This window comes from Euprymna scolopes, chromosome 13 (assembly GCF_053919585.1).
Source record: "Euprymna scolopes isolate OS-2025 chromosome 13, ASM5391958v1, whole genome shotgun sequence".
Classification (NCBI taxonomy): domain Eukaryota; kingdom Metazoa; phylum Mollusca; class Cephalopoda; order Sepiida; family Sepiolidae; genus Euprymna; species Euprymna scolopes.
In genome coordinates this window covers 24712390-24738373 of record NC_136494.1, presented here as the reverse complement: position 1 = coordinate 24738373, position 25984 = coordinate 24712390, and the positions used below count along the sequence as shown (strand labels likewise).

At 36.9% G+C, this 25984-nt stretch overlaps 1 protein-coding gene across 1 annotated transcript in view; it reads left to right on the top strand.

Annotated features, from left to right (window-relative positions):
* Positions 1–252: 252 nt before the first annotated feature.
* The window catches only part of LOC145291949 (uncharacterized), a 370326-nt gene continuing 344594 nt past the window's right edge, over positions 253–25984 (top strand). Inside the window, exon 1 of the mRNA XM_080137877.1 lies at positions 253–390. Coding sequence (XP_079994003.1) covers positions 358–390 — 33 coding nt within the window. The 5' untranslated portion in view covers positions 253–357. The remainder of the gene's footprint in view (positions 391–25984) is intronic.

The window sequence follows — 25984 nt, the reverse complement described above, 5'->3', positions numbered from 1 at the left end:
TACTAATTTTACATATTTAACAGAAATAAGAACATAAACCCACGTTTAGTTCTTATACAGAATTTTTCCCGCGAAGTTTTCTAGCGGCGACTTTTAAACATTACTCATATAATATTTATTGCCGTCGCATTTTAATATCTGTTTGCGTCTGCACTTGACATAATAAAGAAGAGATCGAAAAAGCAAACAAAAAAAAAACACGTGGCTTTAGTTACGCGGTGTGTTGTTGTTACCATTGAAAGGGGGGTTTAAAACCTTAGCGAGAAGCGTCACAGCGCTTACATTGTTTCGTTGTCAGTGGCAACGTAACGATTTTTTCAACATTGATTATTTTCTAGCGCCTTCGCTTGAACAAAAATGTCCAACAGGTCAGACGGGAAAGTTCGGCTGGTAAGTACATTACGTAGCTAAATGTTCTGTATAAATGGTATAACATCGTGTAGAGAGGAGGGGTTGGCGCTGTAGTAGCGAGGGGCGCGTCTAATTATTCGTTAATAACGATAAAAATAGACTTGAATGTCAAATCGTTTATGTAAAGTTGTTTGAAAGCGGGGGAGGGTCTTCCTCTTGTTTATTCTCTATTGAGCTATTTCAAATACTTCGTGCGTAAATAAATCGTGTAATTATTTGTTTTATTGAGATCTCATACATGAATAGCAATTAGCCTGGTGCAAATATAGTATTGCTCTAATGATGCACTTCGTATAATCTAGGGGTAGCAGTTGTACTAGTGATGGAACGATTCTAATATTTTTTCCCGATTGTAATACAATGACCGATTCCGTACTAAATTCCCGATACCGATACAATTATCGATTCCGATTCCTTATAAATGTCTAAAGATTTAACTATAGAGTTGTTGTTTTTCCTGATTGCCGTAAACACACATGTAAAAATACACTGCTGAGGATTGTCTATGCGTTTTATTTTACCGGTAGTTTGAAATCAATAAATATTTATTATTTTATCATCAGGACTAACAGAGAAAAAAAAAAAAAACTCAAATAAAAAAGACAATTAAAAGAATCGATTTTTGCATTGGAAAATAGGCTCAATTTTTTTCGTTACCGATTCCGCTACTCCAAAATGTTCCGATTTTTCCGTTTCCTGATTTCGATTAATCTTCCCAACGCTAGCTTCTACAGAATGTGAACCGAATAAAAATTGCAGAACTAAACCTACAACTATGATTAGGTTTAATTTTGTTTAGTGTTGAGTCAGGAATACGGTTAATAGAATAGTTCGGTTCAAATTTTGAAAACACTCACAGTACGTCTGCATTTACCGACACCCGATTCCAATGAAGTTGACTCAGACTCGCTCGGCAGTTGGCGGAAATGACCGGAAAAGGTCGATCGAGAATCTCTCAATTTTTAACAAACGCGCTGTCTGTTTTTAGTCGAGAAATCTATAAAGACTACTTTTTTTCTAAATTGGAAGAAATAAAAAAAATAAAATCTTATCGCAGGGTAAGGGTTAGGCTTTAGGGTATAGGGTTTAGAGTAGGGGTTAGGGTTAGGGTATAGGGTTTAGAGTAGGGGTATGCACATGTTTGTAATTTTATTTATTGTATTTTCATATTTTTCCTGTTTATCATTATAATTTTCTCGTAGCGCTTTAATGTTTCAGGATCGGTCATTTCCAGTTATTTTCGTTCGCAATCGAGCACACCTGAGAAACTTCGTGCAAGCCACGAGTCGGTAAATCATGAAGTGCCCTTTTCTGTTCTCAATCACTCAAGCAGTCTAGCTAGACTAAGGCAGGTCTTGTATTTCTGTTCCATTTCACAATGTGTGTGTGTATGTGGTTCTTAGTATGTTCCCTACAGGAAACACGTTTAGAAAATCTACATAAAAAAACAAAGTGTATTCTAATGTAAAATTTAGATGATGGGAAACTTTCGAAATCGTAACTACATCCACAAGCTGTCCCTAATAACATAAATCGCTTAAACTTTCAAATATATTCTATTTTAATGAAATGTATATCTTTTGCAAGGCCACCCGGCGTTGCCTGGTCGTAAGATACGGTTAAATAGTATATTTTGATTCGAAGACAAGATCCAAGCAAACAAGCAAGGTCAAACAGTTTTATAATTATACAGGGTGGGACGATAAAACTGTCGCACAAAGAAAAGAGCACTACATATTTATTTTAAAACTTTTATTGAAAAAATCAATTCAGGTAACTTTATTATATAGTAGAGCTGACATCTATTCAATGTAGCCGCCTTCAGTCTCAATCACCGCCTCGATACGGTTCCGGAACTGTGAGCATGCTTTTCCACAAGCACCGCCAGGAGTTCGGTGGATGGTGGCGATTAGGCTAACTTTGGTATTGTGGGATGTCATGTTGGTGATGTTCTCTACATATGACCAAACGAATGAGTCCAACTGGTTCAGGTTGGGAGAGGAGGGGGCCCCAAATGAAAGAAAGGTACAAAATCGTAGCACTCTTTCTGAACCCAAGACTGGGTTTCTTTGGACTTGTGGGCCGACCCGAGTCCTGCTGTCACACCCATGCAGGTGATTTGCACACTTTTCAACACACCCAGGTACACTTTGGTGTTTATTTCAAAATGTATTCGAAGATGTGAAGTTACATGATATGACCACACCAAGGATCATAACCATGGGTAATCCGATGCGTTGAACTGTGCACTCAAGCGTCGAACATTCTGGATTTGCATTTTCAGGGTGTTGGTAATAACCCTGTTGTCATAACTTGCATCGGGAGAGAGCATGTGTTGTACAGCGGCACATCCCCAATCTCGCTCGTTGAACAGTGTATCACTTTTAGACACGATAGAAGGCTCCAATCGCTCTTGGGATTTGTACACAGCTATCCAACTAGTAAATGGTCTGCAACCAAAAAAGAAAACCGGCTTTTATCAAACGGAAATGAAATTATGTCGTCTTTTCTAGGGCCACAATTCTATCGTTCCACCCTTTATAAATATATAATTTTTTATAGTGAAGACTATGGAACTGACTCGCTTTCTTAAAGTGCCCTGGGAACTTAAAGGAATTATGAGATCCGAATTTTCTTAAAAACTTCAAATATATCCTATCTTTAATTAAATTTATATCATATGCATAGAATTCTCCGGGTAGAGAACATAAGTTTTTATAACATTTTATATTATACTCTGTGTGCTAAATACTTACGTGTCCCCATCTTTTAGTGACCCATTAAGCAGAACTCCTTTAAAACATCAGATACATATATCCGATTTTTCTTAACAGTCTTATTTTGAAAGTTATTTAATTATATCGTAATTGATTAGCTGAGAAGAATGTAAACTGAAAAAATTGAGTGTTTGATTTCGATTTTATCATCCAATAGTTTTTCAATCAAAGTATATGAAACCAAAACATATATTCCCCGTTCTTTTATCATAAATTAATACACGAGAAAAATGTGTGTATATTTAGTACGTATCGCACTTTAATTTCTCTGTCTGTCTTTACATCTCTATATACACAGGGCTCCCTCCCTCCCCCCTCTCTCTCTCTCTCTCTCTCTCTCTCTCTCTCTCTCTCTATATATATATATATATATATATATATATATATATATATATATATATATATATATATAAAGTTTAATGAGAAATAACCACAGCAGAATATTCAATTATGAAAAAAAAGTAAAAAAATTAAAGGGTAATATTTATTTATTTATATATATATATATATGTCACAAAATATCAAAACATCCTTTGTACCGTCGGTTTTAAACACGAACAAAGGAGAACTATAGTTAGTCTGCTACGCCGGATTTTCTCCGGTCTCTGTTTAAGTCTGTGTGTTTCAGAGAATGGCCGTTCATGCATGGTTTCCACCTTAAACTTTATTTTTCTTGTTGTTATATTTTTTTTTCTTTTTAATAATTCGGTATTTCTACAGGCAAATTTTGTCGATATCTCCATTATGTGCAAAAAGCGTGAAGTTCTAAATAGATGCATTCACAGTAGGCAGGCAATCCTAATCAATTAGGGAAGGTCAACTAACAGAAAACGAAACATTCACAACATTGAAAACAAGACTGCACTATACAGTGGGGATCAAAGTGTTTGCAAATTGTATCAATTGATAAATTTATGCTTCAATATTTTCCAATATAATAACTATCTTACTGTTTGATATGCTAATATATGAAGTGAATTCATAGAAACGGAAACCAAATAATCATATTCTGGGGGGGGGGAGTATGGATTTTTAAATGATTTCAGGAAGGAATATGGGCCAAAAGTGTTTGCAAGCACTCATTTATCCGCAATAAATACCATTTTAAAACATGATATAATTCGAAAAATTGTGTCATCATGATTATAGTACCATATATTGATAACATATTACAAGAAAACGACAGTTATTACTCAAATAACAATAAACAGAACAATACGAATTCATGAAACTATTTAACCCTTTATTCGCTTTCCTCCATTTTTAATCAAATCAATCAGCCTTCTATCAACAGAGGATGTTAATGTATCCACTTTCTGAGGTGTGATTTCAGAAGACACCTTCTTGATTCTCTCCCAAATGTCTTTTTTTACTATGGAATTGATGTCCGTTTAAGTAAACCTTCCTCTTCAGAATCGATCAGAGGTTCTCTATCGGATTCAAATCCGGGCTTTAAGGAGGCCAGTCCATCAGACGTTTACCAGAGATCCACTTGTGTGAAAGCCAAGCTTTTGTGAACCTAGAAGCATGGCTTGGGGCAATTGCCTTGTTGGATAATTAGATTCTGGTTGCGAGTATCATTTTGTGAATTAAACCAGGGCAATAAATGCAGTAGTTCACAGAATTCATTTTGACATAGTCAGGGATAAGAAAAGGACCAACAATCTCACTTCCAATAATACCAGCCCAAATCATCACTCCTCCTCCTTCCTGTTGACGTCTGAATCGCAAGCGTGGGCTATTGCCTTTAAGAAGCCATCCCTTGGCCCAACTGCCGGGGCCGTCGAGGGTTGCTCTGGCCTTGTCAGTCCAGAGAACATTTTGAAAATTGGTTTTCAAATATTTACTGGTCCATGCTAGTCGCTTCTGACAGTTTATATTACTCAAAGGAGGACATTTTGTCTGTGTTCTCTGGTCGGCTATCTGTTTCAAAATCCGATTTCGGGTCCTTTTAGAGATGCCAGACACTTCTGCATGGTCGAAAATAGCTTTGCTTGTGCTGTGTGAGTTTGCTAGCAAACTCCTCATGATTTTTCTAATATCTCGTGGGGAAGTCACCTTTGGTGTGCATTTTATGCTTTTGTTCTTCCCTCTTTGCCGTCAATGACGAAATGTTTCACAGTTCGATGATCTCGTTTCAAAATTTTCGAAATTTCCAATGTGGACTTCTTTGCGGTAAGAAATGTAACAATTTCACCCTTGTCCCTATCTGTCAACATCTTTCCTTTAGCCATTATCAATAAATTAAGATTATCTGCATGAACTTTTGGCTCACCTGTAAAGTGGAAAATGTCGAACTATTATTAAATTCTGGTTTTTATCGTAAAATGTAGTCATGGAACGAACCAGAATGGCAACCAACAAATGATGGAAGAGTCCAAAATGAAAAATAAAGCAAACTTAATAAAGAAATTGAGAAAAAAATAGGTTTTCAAACTCTTTTGACCACCACTGTATAACCATACAAGCAGAGACAGATATGCAAGTACAGAAGCATACAAAATTGACACATGCTGATAAACAAGGAAAAACTGAAACTGTATCCCTTTAAAAACTCCCTTTGCCCAAGATGTATATATTGGTATTATGCTTTGGTATTAATTTCAAATCAGTAAAATAAAATATATAACAAAATAAATTTGAATATAAAGTTGAGAATTGAAATGTGAATACATCACATAATGAACGAGCCGCCATTGTCGAGAGAGGACTATGAGAGTCTGGCATAGTCCCCCTTGTTTCGATTTAAAACCGAGAGTGCAGATGTGATTCTTTTCTTCTTAGACACATACACACGCACACACACACACACACACACATATATATATATATATATATATATATATATATATATATATATATATAACTACTTAATTTATATATATAACTACTTAATTTACTCACATAAAATTAATATACGAAAGTATAAATTTATGCGTAAACTTAAAGTATTTACTTCAAAAGGGCTCAATATGTAGGTAGAGCTAGTTAGTAAGTCAATTTTAAGTCTACAGACTCGAAATTTGATATACAGGGTATTGAGATTTGGGAAAATCTTTGTAATCGATTTTCGGCCAGAAATTTCGCTGTTAAGGAATCAAAGTTCAACGATTTGACCTTTGAGAACTCTACCAAACTACTCCACCAATTTTGGGTCTAACACTTAAAATTTTAGATATAGATTCCTTGGACATGGATCTAATTTAATAACTTGATTTGAGCCCAAAACAATAAATATTAAGGGTCCATAATAGGGGTCAAAGTTAAAAAAATTGAGTGTCTCGGTCTCTACATAATTACTAAGACAATTTCTGGTCTAAACACTTGAAATTTTATATAAAGAGTATTAAGAGATAGGGCAAGCTTTTTCATCGGTTTGAGTCGAAAATTTTCGTTACCAATATATTAATGTATGTATGTATGTATGTATGTATGCATGTATTTATGTTTGTATGTTTGCCTTAAACTTTCGACAGAGGCGACGGATTATTACAAGATTGATGGCGTTTTGAAATTCCACCTTTCAGACGACAAATATCCAAAAAATTGGCTAAAAACATTAATGTCTTCACCTTCAACTTGGCACTTTTCTACTTGGGGTCGCTTTTTTCGCCGATATTTTTCAAAGTTATCCTCTCCTTTCGAATGTCTAGCCTTAATCAAAACCTACGTCACTTCCGGTTTGGCGGTCGTAGTAACAGCAAAGTCGTCAGGCTTTTTTTCTGTTCTTGTCCTACTATCCGGTACGGGTTCGAGCCAGCCTTCCTACTACCACTTTTTCTTTTTTTTTTGCTCAATATACACCTCCAAACACCTGGGCAACGCCGGGAACCCATACTATTATTTTATAGGACCGATAATCATTGAATTTGCATACCAGTAGGTTTATTGCATGACATTATTCTAAAGTATATACATATGCATATATAAACAACTAGCTCTGTGTTTTTGTCCATTAAAACGAAGATACACTCTGTTGTGTATTATTAATGCAATGTATTCGTATGTACAATTTGCATGTGAACATAGTGGAAGTACAACTCTGAACAGCTATTTTTCTGGCTAAAAAGCAAATCGATTTTATTCCACAGGTCTGTATACCTCCTATATAAAGTTTTAAGTATGTAGACTAAAAGTTGACAGCTTAGTTGTGTAGGGACCATTCCACAGACAAATTAGGTTGCTTTTATTATATAGAGAGATGCATTTACGCAATAACCTTTCCGCTGCTGCTGCTTCTTGAAAGTTCATTGTTTCTGTTTCTTCTTTATTCATGTTATTTATTTATCTACAGTAGCCATTTAATTTTTTCTCACAAATCTATTACGAATTAAACTTGTAACTGTATCTCTCCATCGGTCAGGGTCACCCATGTGTTAGACATGCTTTGGATGTTAGCATGAGCCATGTGATGTTGAGGAAAAGCTCTTACTCATATAGCACATCCTCCCTCTACACGTCGTTGATGGATCAAAGTGAACAACAACAACAACAGCTGTTACATTTTAGCACCAATATATACACAATATATTATATCAACTTATAATATTATGTGTGTGTATACATGAAATAATACTTTTTATGTACTAGTTGGCTTCTCTCTGTAATTCGTAATTAATTCGTTATGTGGGCTATGTCTTACTAACTTAATATCTATCACTTTCACCCTCTCTCATTATATGTTGTACACTTACCTCTCTGTCATTCTGTATGGTATTTACTACACTTGCTTTTGTTTTAGTCTTTCTATCCCCCTCACCCCCTTCGTCAATTCTCTCTCTTTATATATATATATATATATATAGAGAGAGAGAGAGAGAGATAGAGAGAGAGAGAGAGAGAGATAGAGAGAGACTTATATGTAATATACTGAGTTCGTGTAATTCAGTAAATTTTCGTATACCAATAGGTTGTAAGCCAAAAATGGTTGACTTAAGGATTAAGCTACAAAATTATCACATTTTATAATTGAGAATTAATATACTGTGCGTGCACAATCAATACTTCAAGACAAGGTGTTGATGGCAACAAAAGGTGTACTTCATTTTACGTTACAACTATTCCAATGTGTAGTTCGACAATTTCAAGCATTATATCGTTTATATATATATATATATATATATATATATATATATATATATATATATATATATATATATATATATATATGGGGGTGGTCTGTGTCTGTGTGTGCGCGTGTGTGTTCATATGGGAAAATATGCTTATTCAAGTATATTTCACCTTTTATTTATACCAATCCTTTAATTCATATAGCTACAATGTACCTACAGAGCGGAAGCAAATAAACAAAATTCTATATTCCAAATTTCAAGACGTTGATCACCTTACCATTTATTTCTTTAAGTATAGTGAAATGTTCAATTTTTTGACCGCAGCTGTCATGTATTGCGTCATTTTTTAAATGTATTCCTCCCTTAACTCATCAAAGGAAAAGGAACTCATCAACTTTAAAATAAAATAAAAGGAATATTGGCACGATTACAAAATCCCGAAATCGGAATAGTAGTTGCAATTGGGTTTTCTTTTCGTTGCATCACAGTCGAATTCATGAAGACTTGAATTTTATAAAGAAAACACATAATAGTAATAGATTTCTGTCGAATGGAGGGCACGCCCATGTAGCACGTCGATGTGTGATCTAACAGAAAACTAACGCATTCACTAGAGCTTGGAGAATGAAGTAAGTGCCTGGATTTTTTCTCAAGGGGTAATCCTGAAGTTTTTTTAAGAGTCGATACTACATAATGCGGGAAATATTTAAAATCAGTGTTCACCAATCAGTGAGACAAAGACTAAAATCTCGCAGTAGCTTCGTCAATATAGAGGAAGTCGATCCCAGACAAGCTGCCTCCTATAGGATGGAACAATTGCGAGACTATAACAGCAGGAATCAAAATGAAGCCCTACCAGACCCAAAAGAAACACTCCCCCAGGGTTCAAACCTTGGCAGAAAAAAAACTGGGTGACTCTAAATAGAGCCAGATCCAAAGTAGGCAAAACAAAAGACAATCTCCACAAGTGGGGCCTAAACACCTCACCTTCATGTCCATGTGGAGAGGTACAAACGATGCACCACCTTTGGGGAAACTGCCGATTAGGTCCTCATTGCTCAAACTAAGACCTTAAGGAGGTAAACGGAACCGGCATGCGATGGGTAAATTTCTATTGCGATAAGATATGATGATGAGTGTTCAACTTTCCATAGACGCGCTGCTTTCAAATGCTAATGAGCTCCACCTCAACCAGTGAGACGTCTACTTCCTGTTGTATTCTGTTCTTCTTTTAATTTCCTCTGTTTTCCTGTTCACACGACTTCTTACCTTTTTATGACTACTTGCCATCATCTAAAACATTCACGATGCAATTTTACAACATTTTGGTCGATGTGACCTCCGAGCTTCTGCGGTGTATTTTGTCGAACTCGAAAATGTTTCTGACGAACTTGGTAATTGAACAGAATTTTGAACCGAACCCATTATTTATTTATTTTTTTTGTGTGTGTGGGGCTAGCATGATCTTGTTCCATGCTTTTTTCAGCCATAACTGGATAGAAGTCCTAAGTAATTCAATCTGATTGTCTTCTAGGGCAAAATAGACAAAAGGAATGCATACCTTCTTCCACCGGTTGGTTTTGACTGAGGGGTCAGTAAGAGAAAACGCCATATGCGTTGTTATATTTTCATATAAAACATTTGTTTGCCTTTTGTGTATTTTCTCGGGGTTGTACGCATTTCTATTTCTTATATTTCCTACCAGTTGGCTCATTGGACGTTTCCAGGAATCTCAAGAGATTCAATTCCAATCAGTTTCGACTTACCTCCGAGCGCTCTTTAACTGCCTACTTCCTTATCTCTCACCAACTGCCTGTCTATGTTGGTAACATATGATAAATCATTTTGTTAATTTTATGACGATACTTTACTAGGTAGTTCTTATTATTTTATTAAACGGTATTTTATTATTCTAAACTAAAATTCCAAAGCTATTGTTTATTTTTTTATCTAAATTTTTGTTTTAACTATTTCTCTCTTACAAATTTTATGCTAACCCTAACCCTAACCCTAACCCTACCGAAAACACCCATATCAATACATTCCTTTTGATATCGAAATTTTCCATCTCAGTAACAGCACTTGCAACCCCCAGTGCCATCTCCCGCGTCAATCCGGATAATCCGGCGTTTTCGGGGAATCCAATATTTAACATAATTCCAGCTTTGTGGAAAATAATACTGCCGGACTGCTTCCTGGCTGACTATTACATGGTCGCATTCAAGTCAAATCTAAAGAAGTGTTTGTTGAGTCTCCCTTTTAAATAATAAAATTTTACCCCGTTTTTACTATTACACATTATTACGGTGCTGCTTCACTTGTCATTTAACATTTATAAACACTTATCTTTAGTGTTCTTTGGTTATTCACAAATAGTGACTCTCTGGTAGAAAAACAAACGACCTGAAGCTGCCACAATAGCTATACTTTGCAGATTGACTAGTTACATTTAGGTCCCGTCATATACAGTAGACCCCCGACATACGAGCTACCCGAGTTACGAGAAGTTGGAGATATGAGATGGCTTCAGAGCAAAAATCCTCTCCTACATACGAGCGAAAATCCAAGTTACAAGTGTCCAGATGCATCCGCTAGATGGTCGAGTGTGTCATGTTTCACTACCTCTCCTTAAAGGTGCTATGTTAATTCGAGATACGAGCTTCATCCGGGAACGAATGAATCTCGTATGTCGGGGGTTCATTGTATACAGAAATCATGGGTATTTTATTTTCAAAACTAGATGAAATTGTTTCGCTATTTGGACTATAATTAATTTTAACTGAAAAAGATCTAAAGTTGCCACGATTTTCTCAAGCCTGTAGCTTAATTGCAGTAAATAGAGTGTCGGCTGCTATTAAATATGTTACCGTACATAGTTGTTTATTTACATTCTTCCCAGCTAGTACCATACAAGACCAGAAGAAAAGCCAGCACTCCATAAGACGCATCCTAGCTCTTAAAAATTAGTCATGAATAGATATAGCGCCATTTGCCAGAACGTTACATATGTGTAAGATCAAGAACATATTAAGAAGCGGGGAGTCGGGTTATCGATGTGGAAATCAAGTGGTTGTTAGAATTTGATATGAATAAACCCCCTCTCTTTCCCGCTGTCTCTCTCCCTCTTTTGGGAGGTGAAATATTTGCTGGCAGTGTTGAAACGACGAACGCCAACGGTTGGAAAACATAAATCACTTTGCAATATAGGTTGCGTATTCTGTTGGAAATCGATGATTCGGTCGAAAGAATGTCCCAGTCTAAAAGAGTTCAGTTCGGTCGACTTAGTGCTTAGAGTCCTGTAGAATTTTAGATCAGTTTTAGCATTTTCAGATATGATTTTTGATCCAATTTTATGGGCTCATTTTTTTTAATAGTATTCCTTGCGTCTTTATACTTGAGTGGAAGGAGAAAAACATATATTAGGGTATTTTCGTTTTATACTGAGCACAGACAATTCTAGAATAATAAAGCGAAAGGTGCATGAATTTCAAAATATTTACATAAAAAATAAGTTAAAAAAAAGGTATAAAATAAAATCAGAGTATATTTAAACAGACATACTAAACGCATAATCCAGTATTTTTTTTTTTTTTACATAGGAGTCACGACTTAACCAGGCCAGGAGGTCACTCAAGGATAAGGGTAAATGGATATACATTTGTGATTGTGATTATGGCGTAGTAAGCATAAGTAGTGGGAATTTAGTAAATTGGATTACTTAGGGGGACGGTTCATCAGGAACTTATATCACTTTTCTAAGAATAGCAACAGAATCAAGTGCGTTTGTGATCACCCCCCCCCCATAATTAATAGTCATCTCTCAAATCCTGATACGTGGAAAAGCAATTTGATTATTTCAAAGTAGCAGGATCCGTAAACCGACGTTGCCTGGTGGTAGCATACAATCCTCACCCCCGCGTACAGATTTTAAGTACGGCTGCTGTAGTTTTTGTTTGAGTCAACCCCCAACCTCCTCATGGTAGGAACGGCTTTCGGAATAGACACTCCCAAGAACTCTCAGTAATAGTCATCACTGAAATTCTGAACTGATTCGAGGAAAATCAATTTGATTATTTTAAATAATAATAATAAGGAATAGATTATTTGTCTTGAAAAATTGGTGATCACCTCGATTGTCACATTGTTTTGCGTGTGTCAAAAAACAGCATGCGTCAAAGAAGAAAAACGAAATAAAAAGGTTATAAACAGTTAACACGTGCAAAAAGAATACAGACCGGTAGCAAAAACTAAAGTTGTTAATAAAAAGCCTTCTTTTAATTAAGAAATAAAGAACAAAACTCTACGACTTATGTTTGTATGGAATGAAAGTAACATATTCCAAAAATCACATTAATTGAACAAATAGTTTTATTTGAATAAAAGAAAAACACTTTTAAGCGAATTTGAGTTTTCTGATGTCCCCTTCCCCAAAGTCTCACAAGTTTTTATTATTGAATTAATCTCTCTTGTACATTCAGCCTGTTTTTAAAATGGCGTCGCGAGACAATCGATTCTCAGTTAGCAATAAAATTTCATTTTGTTATTTAAAAATAAAACTACTTGATTAATTTACGCGGACTCCATGGCTGAAAAAATGTGATTCTCTCTTTCAAGATTTCTTTGTCTTCAGTCAGCTGTCTCAGATCTTCAGAATCACAGTTAGCGTCATGTGCAATTTGGTAGGTGTACGTGGATCTAGGCCGTCCTATACTCGTGCGCCCGTGCCGTGGAGTCCACAACAATACATTTCTCACCAGCTCTTTCTTGCTTTTTGGGAGTAATTGGCAAATCCTAGACTTCGCTTCATGATGGTAGTAGATATGGCGGGTAGGTTGCCATAAAGTTGCTGCCTTGTGGGATGATCTTGACAAGATATAATTAACACTATCCGTTGCATATAGATGTACGTATCATCTATTTTTCTCTCCATTCCTTTGGTTAGTGTCCAGGTTGTAGCAACGTAAACAGGGACAGACTCCAGCATTAATCTGAAGAAAGAAATATATTGAAATTCGCATCTCAAAAGCATGAGCTGCATTGGATTAACTGTGGTTAGTATGGAACTCAAGGCTAACTGACAATCTAAACAACCGTTCTTCAGAACAGTGGTTCAGTTTGTTCTTGTTTACGTTATTACAACCTGGACACTCACTAAAAGAGTGGAAATAATCAGGTGTGAGATTTAATCTGCGATATTTTTTTGCCGTCACTGAGGCGTACATCATAAAGATCTTTGTTTTCTTTTTTAGAGAGAGGAATTTTGGACAAGTACCAAAATTTATTATTTTGTTGTAAATTATTTATTGGCTTCAGTCTTTTGTTCACGAGCTCTAATTTTCCTACGCAAATGTACCAATGTGGTGACTTAAAATATTTCTACATTCTTACATACGTTTTTTTGTCTATTAATTGTATATTTACATTGAGCATGAAAAAAAATAAAATAATCGAATATATAAATCTCACTATGTCTGTATGTCTGGCAGTCTGTCTCCGTTTTTCAAATTGTATCTCCTCCCAGACGGGAGGTCGTTGGACGGCGTGCAATAGCTCAAGAGATTGCATTTTCAGTGCAGAATTTTATTAGAGGTATTTAATTCCTAAAAAAAAAATGGTCCAACAAGGGTGTCAAAATTGAAAGACACCACAACTTTCCAAGCGTAGCGCAATGGCGTCGTTCTATGCATGCGTACGTCCTGTGAAACAGATATATATTTCTTTAATTATTTTACAGCACTTTGAAATTGGTTGTCCCTTTGGTGTAGTGGATAGCGTGACCGGCTACTCCAATGAGCAGAATGGTGTCCCTCCATCGGATTATATCTCTGCGGTACACCATACGTGCAGAACTAACCACACAATGCATTGCATACTGCTGTATCCTTCCGTGATGCTAGCGGGACCACTTCAATCCAGCAGGTGTATCAATTCGCATATACCATGTAACTCTTACCATGCATATCTAGCAGGTTTGTGACAGTCTTTTGAAATGGGAATTCTGGATTTGAGAGATTCATTAGTGGGTCTTTAGGTTGGGGCGGGGCAATTGAATTACATTTCAACATCGTACCATTGTTTGGCGGATACTAGCGTCTGTACAGCGCCCAAATAACCTTCGCCTAGCGTTAGCTAGCATCCCATCTACCTCTTGATATTCGGAATGCAGCTCCTTCAGTATCCCATCAGTAAGCTGCTTTGGTCTTAGAATGTTATGGGTACCCCTTCCAAACAATATAGTTGGTCTGCCATCGCCCAGAATTTCGGGACTTTTGGTGGCAGTTCGTATCGTAACTTCGGAAACCAGTATCGTTATCTATATCGCTAACGTTCGGCATTCCTTGTCAGTGCCGAAACTTCCAGCATTTTATCCCATGTTATAGCTTTAAATTTGGGGTCATGTGCATACGCGGCTGTGATTGATGCTTTCATGCCCCCCTTGGATCTGCTGAATAGTATCGCTGATCATTAATCTGCTATGCCTTGACGGTCCTGGGTATTAAAAAGTGCAGTTTGGTGCGGCGTTAAGTTTTCGAGGAATGTGCTTAATCAGGAACCTGTTCTTTAATAACTGTCCTTTGAAAGAAAAAAAGCGATGGTTCTTATGTTTTCCAGGACCTGATCTGAGAATATTTTTACCAGTTCCGGGTGGTCCACTGTAACCAATAAATATGAGCACTCCAAAACGAATATCCTACACGACTCCAATCCGTATATAAATACCAGTGCCTCACCCTCTATGAGGGAGTGGCGGGATATGCATCCTACGTAAACCGGGATCCGGGTAAAATCATTTTCCAGTGGTATTTACAACAGTCAGGTCCTAGTTCCATTGGACATTGGCGGTGTTTCTAAAACAGAACATACTAGATCTTAACCTTTCTATAATCCATTGAGAGGAAAATTGCCGAATTCATCTCGTATGTTTTGACCCCCTCCTCAAGTTCCCAAACTTTGTTTTTCTTTTAACTCTTCGAAAAACTCGTTTAGAGTTGTATCCCAATAGACTTTGAAGCCCCCCCCCGTGCTCAACTAGTTTGAAAGGATGACATGATATCGGTATGTGCAAATGCATATGATACCTGGTTAACCAATCCAAACCATGATCTGACGCCGTGATGTTCGTCAGCGCCGGGAAGTTGAAAATGACATTTTTTTTAGTTGGCCTTACGCCGTCAGCCGTTATTGAAAAGTCAGAAAATTCATCTTTCTCACCTGCAGATTGACACTTATCGAAATTGAAGACGATTCCATTTCTGCCGCTATGGGTGATACAATCCACTGTGTGCCAGGAAGCAGATTTCATAGTTTTACACGAGTATCGTAAATGCAACGAGTCCTTCGGGGCATGTCTTTCGTAATGTCGTCGAACCGGTGAGTGTATCTGTCACCAGAGGCGTGGAAACCTTAAGATGCTCTGGGTACCGATAACCTCACCACTCTGTTATGAATGTGGTTGCTTCTCGGGCCATTGGGGAGAGTTGTAAACTATGATATCCGTTCAAAGCACCTAACACTGTTTTCTTGGTTGGCACAACAGACACTTGATTTAATGGAGACGGAGTGTTATGGGTTTCCTTCATCTTTGCGGCATTTAATTTTTGTATGTCCATCGTCCTTCTTGGTGACCCGCATTTTTTAGGTCCAACCACCATTCTCGAACAGCAAACCGTAGGCGTACCTGCTGGTACTGGCTCCATAATTACCAATCATGGGGGACAGAGATGGGGGTGGTTTCGCTCCCGGAGTTTACATTATATCCAGTGATCCTCTGACATCACTTGTAACGGTTGATAGGGGCAGGTATCGATTATACTTTATTTAAAGTGCTCCCGTATCCATTGTTCCAAACGTTTCCTATTATTTCCGATAGGGGTAAACGGGATTCTTGTAGGTTTGTTCGGAACTGTTTCCCTTTGGGAACATTCATATGCATTTAAGGTTTACATGTCAGTATTCGATATCTGGTGTGGAACGTCGCGAGGGATTAATTCTATGTTTTCAGTGCCAACTCGGATAAATAAAATCTCGACGTGTTCTCTGTAAACGACTTGTTTGCCTTCTAATACAGTTAAAATTATTCCCTTAATGTGTAGTAGATCGTTTGTGATCCCACGTATCCTGTAGGTAGTTGGTATTAGCACGTCGTTATTACATCCAACAATTCCGGTACTTTAGGGCCACTCGAACATGTTTGAGCACCAGTATCCGCGACAGCCTGTATATGGTGTATCCGACGGCAAGTTCCCTTATATAAGGCGTGCCCAAATTTGGCATAGAATTCCAGTATTAAATTACTTCGACTTTTATGGAAGGTGACGTTCGGAGGAGGGGGCTTCTTTTGAACCTACCTCTGTTCCATGAAAGATGTGGTATTGCTACTAATTTCTGTTTCCGTTCACACAATGCTGGACTTTTTCCTTGTCTTCCTACTGGTCTTCCTCCTGGTCTTCCTCCAGCTAAGTATTTTTGATTGATGTCGTGTTGAATCACTCGGTGACTCCGTTAACTTCTGGTTTTCGACGCACTTTTCGTAAGTGTCTCACATTTCCAGAATTATAGAATCTGATCTCCCTCGCCGGACCGTTCTTCTGTTCTTTTAGCCCGTTGGGGTGCGATGTCCTCCCACCCCTTTCACAAGGTTTATTTCAATGGATTCTGGGTTCTTGCCTTTCCGGAGACGGTTTCTTCTCGGACCTCCTTGAGCCAAACGTCTAACACACATTTAGGCGGCTTTGGAAATGAGGAGTCGACATATCCATTGTCTCTAGACTAACCAGCCTGTGGAATTTCTGTTTCACTGTTGTCATAATATTAGCTTCAACCAACAACTTGCATTAGTATTCTTTATTTGCAAGTCCAGCTACGAGTTGGCCATCCAACATATCCTCCGAATAGTTTATAGTTAGTCGGCAGATCTCGTTAGGACACTGCACAGTAAAATGGTAAACATAGCTTGGGATCAAAGCTTTGCTAAAAACTGTGCGGGAACCTTGCGTTCTTGCTGTCTCGTATTGTGGAATCTATGTCTATACATCTCTCCATGCAGACCTTTCAATGCAACGAGTCGTATATGCCGTAGGAACTGTTCTTCTGCATATTAAGAGTTTCAAGCTCTACTAGTTTGATCAAAAGTCCTTTCAAACAAGCCGTTTTTAATTCGTTGCATATTTCGACGAAGTTGGTTAAGCTGCACATTTGTTTGTACCGGGTCGATGAATAACGCTCAGTCGCTGTCGGTGTAACGATCCACGATCACATGTCTGTCCATTTTTAAGTGTGTGGTCGGTTTGACACATTTTCCTTGCCGACGCGAAGCTCAATATTTTATTTCTGTAAATTTATCAACTGCTGAACTAGTTGCAAGTAATGTTGGCCATCGCGTTGGCCAGGCGCAATTACTATTCGGATTTCAGTAAGAAAATAATCCGGTAAAAATAAATCCTGTAGCAATGGATCCTGTTCGTAGCGTCAAGTAAAGTGGACTTAAAAGTCTACTGAGTCCGAGACTAGCGTTGAATTTATAACACCGCATGACGACCGGCGTTCCACTTTTTCCCGACCCGTCTCATTGGTCATTCCCATTCTCTACATAGAGAATGAACTTTCACACACACATAGTGCCTTATACATTTTTTAATCAAGTCGATTGATTGGCTGTTCTAGTTAGCTCCTCCCTCACAGTTTACCGCGGAGAGGTTTCATATGCTTCCCCGCATTGAATTATCCAAAATACATTGTAGTCTACGTTGCACTGTAAAGAATCTACTATTAATTCCATAACATTATCCGTAAATAATGAAACGCAAAAGTCAAGTATCATTGTTCAGTTGTTCTCTAAACAGAAACATCCATTTCGAACGCACCCCTGTCCTATCAATGAACCAACTCTTTATTTTATTAACTTATATTTACATAATCACGTGAACGTACAAACGTCAAATATCACGGTTCAAGTGTGTCCTAAAAGCAGACATTCATTTCGAACGCGCCGCTGCAGTTGATTTTAGAATCTGGGGGCATCTGCTTGTGCGGTGAAAAAACTTCTAAAATGAATTTGTGATATGAGATTGTATAAAAGTGTTAACATTGATCAAAATCCGACATCCGTTTTTAAACAATGTTTTAGAATATCTATTTTCGATACTTATTCGTCGCATTCCGATACAACAGCTATGCAAGAAAACTCCCAGACACATCGAGTCTCTTCATATAAATTTTTTTTTTAAAAGTCGAACCAGCTGTCTTCGAATGCATGACGAGTGAGTTCTAATACACACGCAGACACCAACTCACCCTCAGGAAAATTCCTTTTACATAATAGCAGATATATATATATATATATATATATATATATATATATATATATATATATATATATAATATGAGCAAACAGTTAATGAAATATGCTAAAAAACACTTTGAAATGAGTTAAAAAAACATATTTAATCTGAAAAGGAAACACTAGATGAATGGATAGTTCTTAATCCGTGGAGTTTCGAAGAAATACTCTCCTTCTCATCAGAGGGTAGGAATTAGCAAAATGCAGGATCGGATTTTGCATGCAGAAATATTTGATGAAACAACAAATAAGTCAAAGATCTTACTTGAAAACAAAATAAGTTAAGCAGAGGTGAATATGGTTAAGAAAAAGGTGATTAAACATTAATGGATAGTCTGGTGGAAGATAAAAAATCCAGTGACGGTAAAATCCAAATGTAAAACTTCAAGAAAGTTAAAAGAATTTCCATTTGTACAAGTAAAATCCAAAGAAATCCCGTAATGTGAAGAAGCATTACCAAGGCTGCTGTTAAGAAAGTGGGCTCTCTCTACCGGGCTAGAAAGCTGCATACGCCTTAAAATATCCTGTACCTCTATAAGGCCACGATTTATCCATGTATGGAGGACTGTTGTCACATCTGGGCTGGTGCATCTGCTACTTGTCTCTCACTTTTTGACAGGGGTAAAAAGAAAGTCGCCAAACTGATAGGTCCTTAACTGTCATCTAAGTATCGGCCTCTGTCCCATTGACGAAATCTTGCATCCCTCTGTCTTTTTTGCAAGTAGTTTAATGGCGAATGCTTCTACGAAGTACATGCACGTGTACCCCAACGACGTAAATACCCCCGACACACTGACAAGCAGCTAAATCCCACCCTTACACAGTAGAGATCCCTAGGTGTAAGAAAGCTCTCTTCTTTAATAGTTTCTTCCCCGGAACTGCTAGTTTTTGAACTCCTTCCCGGGATTCTGCTTTCCCAACCGACATGCAGAAGTTCAAGTGTAATGTGAAGAGGCATCTGGTTGCTCATCTGCCTTCATTATATAACTGCAACTTATGTTTCCGATAGTAGCCTCCTCCTTCAAAGTTACACTATGCGTTATTTGTGATGAAATTTGAATAAAAAATTATTAAAGTCGTTCACTTAAGCTCTCAAACGTATATCATGCTATTATAATCATAAGATCACTCTCGCAGTCTTGACATTTACGCCTTATATAAATGTTAATTTCAACTGCATTTCTCGCAGTTAACGTTGGCTGTGCAGTTTATTTTTTGCTAATGGAGTCAGACGTGGCTATTTGACCAAGTTCTAAACTCCCGATCGGCTGTAAGTGTAACTCCCTGCACTGATGATTCCCGAGAGAATGAAACACAAGTACCCGTTGCTATTAAAAAAATAATTATAGCAATAATAGTGTTGCTTATTGTTGAGTGCTCTATGTTGAACTTGAAGTCTACTGACTGAAGTAACTTAAGCTCACGTGCGCAGATCATGATGTTAGATATAATCATAGCACATTTACGCTTTATATAAATGTTAATTATAGCTGTATTTCTTGCGGTTAATGTTGGTCGTGCGGTTTGTTCCCTGGAAACGGGGTAAGATAGAGCTTAAATGAGCTGGGTTCGTATCTGCTGATCGGGTGTAATCGTAACTCCCTGCAGTGATGATTCCCAAAAAGAATGAAACACTAGTGTCTAGAAGTATAAAAATAATATATATATAAAGAATTATTTTTTGCTATAATAATTAAATACCTACAGACACTAGTGTTTCATCCTTTCGGGATTAACACCAGCCGAACGATTCGAACCCCGCACCACGAGACATCTCTGGCTCGATTAGCGGAGACTGTATCCATTCGGCTACCATTAACCGCGTGAAATAGCGTTGAATTTAAACATTTTAATTTTAAATGTTCATTTACGTCAGTAAGAGAGTGATCTAATCGTTATACGATGATCTATGCATAAGAGAAGTATATATATGTATATATATATATATATATATATATATATATATATATATATATATATAAGGGAGTAGTCACCAACAATGTGTATTTTTTAACATTATTTGTCTTGGTTTTTCATTTAGAATTATGTTTGGATCATTGTAATAATGTTTTTAAGTCACTGAAATCGGTTACGCGCGTTTCAGACGGTCTGTGATGCGTCCTCGTCAGAAATTATTTTTACATGTGTAAAAATTACGATTTTCGTTGTTAATTTGAAGTTTCTCCAAGGGATGGAGGCTTGTAAGTGTTTATTATTCATTGGTATGCTGAATTTTTATTGCTTTTTTATTGGGCTTGTCCAGGGAGACGTTGACCTGCCTGTAGTCGCTATTTCTTTCTGTTAATGTTTTTTTTCTTTTCCTTTAGGGTGGGGTAGGGTGTATGTGCGTGTGTGTGTGTATGTGTGTTTATGTGTGTGTGCGCGCGTGTGTGTGCGTGTGTGTGTTTGCCTTTATTGGTTTGGGAATGTGTATATTGTTTTATAGTATTTTGGGGTTATTTGCTTCCTTAGGAAGGCGGCTGTGGTCCGAGGTCGTTACTACTGTGTATGTGTGGGGAGGGAGGACTGGCTCTTCTGAAATAAGGGTAAGGGTGCTTTCATCCTATTTTGATATTATTTTTTGGATTCTTGGATTTTAGTATTGTGATTTTTCGTTTTAGTCTTATATTATGTTTATTTAGAAAGAGGCGTGTATTTAAAATAGGGGATTTTTTAATGTTTCTATTTATTTGTCTCCCCATGTGGGTATGGCCAGACCCAGGATCGGTTCCTAGTGTGGGGAAGATTTTGTTCCCCAGAGGAGGGGGTATAGGTATGGGAGGGAGATAATAGAAGGGATGATAGTCGTTTCAGTCATGAGGGGGTTCTCCTCCACTGACTGAGGAGGGAGCGAGGTGTTGGAACAGATATTATACTATGGTTCTAGGTGTCTCCTAGTGTTGTTGGTTTCGAGGTTAAGTAGGGTTGGTATTGTTCAGTGTGTTGTATTAGAGATAGGGGTGTTATGTCTGTGTGTGGTTGTATGCGCGCACGTGTGTGTGTTTTAATGTGTCGGTTCTGATTTATGTGTGGGTGTGTATATGTGTATGTGTATGGGTGTGCATGCGAGTGTACCTTGCATTTCATGTTTTTGTGTGATGGTATTAGGTTCTGTTCAGTTCAGGAGTGAATCTGGTGATGAAGTTTTTTTCCTGTGTAAGTAAATAAAAATAATTGTCTGTTTGGAAGATTGGCATTATTTTGAAGCTGTTTCCACTGCATGTGTGTACGTGTTTTGAAACATAGAGGGGTCTGTTATCTGCAATTTGATGTTGCTCTTATGTTAGGCCACTCTATTGCTGAAATTTTTGGTGGCGCCTATGTAGGATTTGTTGCATGTTGTGCATCTTAGTGCATATACTACATTTCTGGAGGTGCAATGTAGATCCTTTTTTATTTTGAATGTTTGTGCTGGGTTTTTAAATGTGTATGTGTTACCCTCTATTATTATGTCACATACTCCACATCGCGGTTTGTTGCATTTTGTAACTCCTTTTGTAGTATGTGGGACGAGTTTTGAGGAAGTTAGGATGTGTTTTATGTTTTTGGGTTGGCGTTTGATTTTTATTATTTTTGTTGTTTTAAGTATCTTGTTTTGTTTGTCGTTCTGATTGAGGAGGATAAGTTTTTTTTTTGTTATCTGTGTGAATAGTTCTGGGTTGTTTGTGTTGTGTGTAGAGACGTATGCTAGAATTTGTTCTTTGTTGTGTTCTTTTGGGGTTCTTAGTTGGTCTATTAGAATTTTTTCAGCCAGTTAAATACCGTTCTGTATTAGTGGTAGTCGGTATCCTCTTTTCCGCAGTGTTATTTGTAGTTCATTCAGTCTAGTTGAACGGAGGTGTCTTTCTGTTACTATGGTGTAGACTCTACGTGCTAGGGAGTAGGGTATTGATTTTAGACAGTTTTTAGGATCGTGGATTTTAGAGTGGAGGTATAGTTGAGTGTCTGTGGGTTTGTGGTAGATGTCTGTGATTATGTTGTTGTTTTTTATTGTTACTAGGATGTCTAGGAAAGGTAGTTCTGTGGGGCTTTGTTCTAGTGTGAAGTTTATTTTTGGGTGTAGATTTTGTAGCAAAGTGTGGAGTTCTTTGATATCCCCCCATGAGGTTCTCCAGAGGATAAAGCAGTCGTCTAGGTATCTTTTCCAAGATTTTATTAAGAGTGTGTTTATATTGTGCCCGTACTTTTGCTCTATCCTTTCATAAAGGGTCTCTTCTAGGAAGGCGAGTGTAAGGTTGGCATATGTCGGTGCCATTATGGTACCCATTGCTGTGCCTAGTATTTGGATGTAGTTGTATTTATTGAATTGGAAGGAGTTGTTATTGAGGATTATGTCGATATATATATATATATATATATATATATATATATATATATATATATATATATATATACACTCCATAAGAATACAAAATGTTACTTTCTTGTTTTAGTAACATTTTTGTTCAGATAAAAATAATTTGCTACAAAGTAATAATTTCTTGCAATTATTGGTTTTCCGGTGCTGGCGTTTAGTATAAAGTTCGGCATCAACATTTCTATTGCTATTGATATTTACCGTATTTACTGAAAATGTGGAAATTAAAATGTACCAACAAAAAATCATTTCTACTTATAATTAACTTACTCTTGTTTCTTTTTTAAGAAGAAAGCTAACCAGGACCTATTTACAACTAACTCCGATCCGATCCCGGCAATAAATAATCAGCTTTAAAAAAAAGTGTACACTGAATCTAATTAAGAATAAGAAAATACATTCGTAAGATGTGAAATTGAATATTAAAATAAAAAAAAAGAAATATTCGTGATACATCAACTGGCTAGAAGCAGGAGCAATTTACACCGAACTGAAATGCAAAAAGACGCAAATTTGAGACCGGATATTGCACGAAAGCACCAAACCGGAAACGCAATGATTGCTCGATTATTTATGCCACGCGGGCCGAACACGCCACGACTATTTTGTGCAAGATAAACACCTACGTTAAAATCGATGAAGAAATTAAAACGGATGATAATAATTGGCTATGATTGCGAAGAAATTAAACCACAGTTCTATTTCAAGAACGAACGCTGCATCATGAAGGTTAGCCTGTTATTTTTATTTCTGGGTACTAGTGCAATTAACTGATTGTGCAATGTTTTAGATAACATTTTCAATTTAAATTCAATTGTTACCGTAGTTTTTCGTATTTAGAATCTTCGGACTACTGTTCACAATGTTAGTGCTATTTTACAACATTTCAGTCAATGTAACCTCCGAGCTTCTGCAGGTGAATTTTTTTGAACTCGGAAATGTTTCCGACGAACTCGGGAATTGAGCAGAATTTTGAACAGAGCCCATTATTTATTTTTGTGTGTGTTGGGGGGCAGCATGCTCTTGTTCCATATTTTTTTCAGCCATGACTGGATAGAGATCCTAAGTAATTCAATCTGATTGTCTTCAAGTCCAACGTAAACAAGTTCTTGATGAGCCGTTCCACTTGAATTTACCGAATTTCCATTACTAACAATTACTATATTGTTCAATTGACTACAGTACACTCTTAACACTTATCCTCGAGTGGTATTTGGGCCTTGATAAGTGGTGATGCCTACGTAAAAAAAAAAATTCGCAATTGTATTTTTCGGTCGCCCACACTGAGAATAGAACTATCAACATTCAGTTCGACAAGATACACGTGAAGAAGATCGGAAATTACATCGACAGAATTGTAGTGAAAATTACATTCAAGAGGAGAACAATTATCCGTGGGTTCCAAATAATACTAATAATCTTTCAAAAATTCAAAAGCTGTATCTTATGTTTATAAAATTGTTAAATAAAAGAACAGAATAGTTAAAAAGCAAGTCTCCTGTTAAGAATGGTTTTCTAAATAATGTTATTATTTCAGCAACGTCTGTAAACTACACGAGTACCTTTTTTCTGTATTTACAAGAAACAAGCACCCAGAGGATTTTTAGTTATTATAGAATAAATTCCGAGTATTGCCGAAAAATTGGGAATCAGTTCCGAAAATTGCCGAAGCAGTTAACGAACACTTATTGTACAAAAGCGGGCAAAGAAACGCCCTGTTTTCTTCTATGTGCTTCGCGTCAGGAAGAATTATCATGAAGAAGGCTTCTTTGCATGGGCGCATTGTCTGTGGAAATGACATCGTTGACTGCTTCCCTGAATGCTAAAACATTGCAGTCTTCAAATCCAAAGCAAAATATATTTGTCACGAACTCTTCCACGAGTAATCAAACTTTTTTTATTACACTAATGAGATTTCGCTAGACCATCATCCCATCTAATCATCGTTTTTTTCCTCTAATAAATCTTAGCCTTTATATGTGGTTATCTAAAAAAAGAGATACTTTTTATTTAGAATTTTTTTAACTTCATTATTATTATTAATATTATTTGACTTTTTTATTACTTAAGATCATTATTATTTCTATTACTTAAGATTATTATTATTATTATTATTATTATTATTATTATTATTACTTAAGATAAAGCGCTAAACTTTTTATAAAACCGAACTATTCGAATTCTTAATACCGTGGACTTAGTCATTTCTTTTTTTTTCTTTTTTTTTTTGCATGATGCAGAACACAAATTTCCATATGTTAAGGCATAAAAGTGCACCGTTTGTTTATTTTCACTAGGATTTGACGTCCTCTATGGACTTTTGGGGTTTAATAGAGGGGGGACGCAAATGCTGAACTTAGTCATTTTTATCTCGTTCACTGTTAACTCACGGAGGACTATGCATGCTTCACTTGCTTTTATATCATTTTTCCAAGGGAGTCTCCACTTCACTCCACTCCTCGAGGCCCGAAAGTCACTCAAGGAGAAGAGTTAATGAGTGGACGGTTGCCATTGATTCAATAGCTTAATAATCGTTAGTGGTGGGCATTCAACGTGAAGACAATCTTATTGTAATCAGCTGGAAAGCAGGCCAGCGGAACAGAGTTCCACAGGCGGGCAGTTCTAGGGAAAAAAGCTGTGTTCATGGAATCTGCGTTTAGATTTATGTATATATAGAATAAGGGAAATTTCTTATCTTTTGTTGTTTTACCTTTGGTTCTTTTTAGGAATAGGTATCCGGAGATTTGCAGACTTTTTTGTTAATTAAAAAATTTACAAATAAGTTCCAAAAGCTGAGCACTTCAAGTTCCATAGAATATTATCGGCTGACAACAGTTTTTTTGTTGTCTGTTTGCCAACCTATTTTCCTAACGATATTCCACTGTCGATGAATGTCTCTACGCTAAAGCGATAAAAATAGGCTATAGATAGAAAGATTGCCAGATTTTGCTGATTTCTTTTTGTCGTTTCAAAGTTTAGATTTCGTTATTAGCTTTTTTTTTGGCCCACGAGAACAAAATGGAGGCTT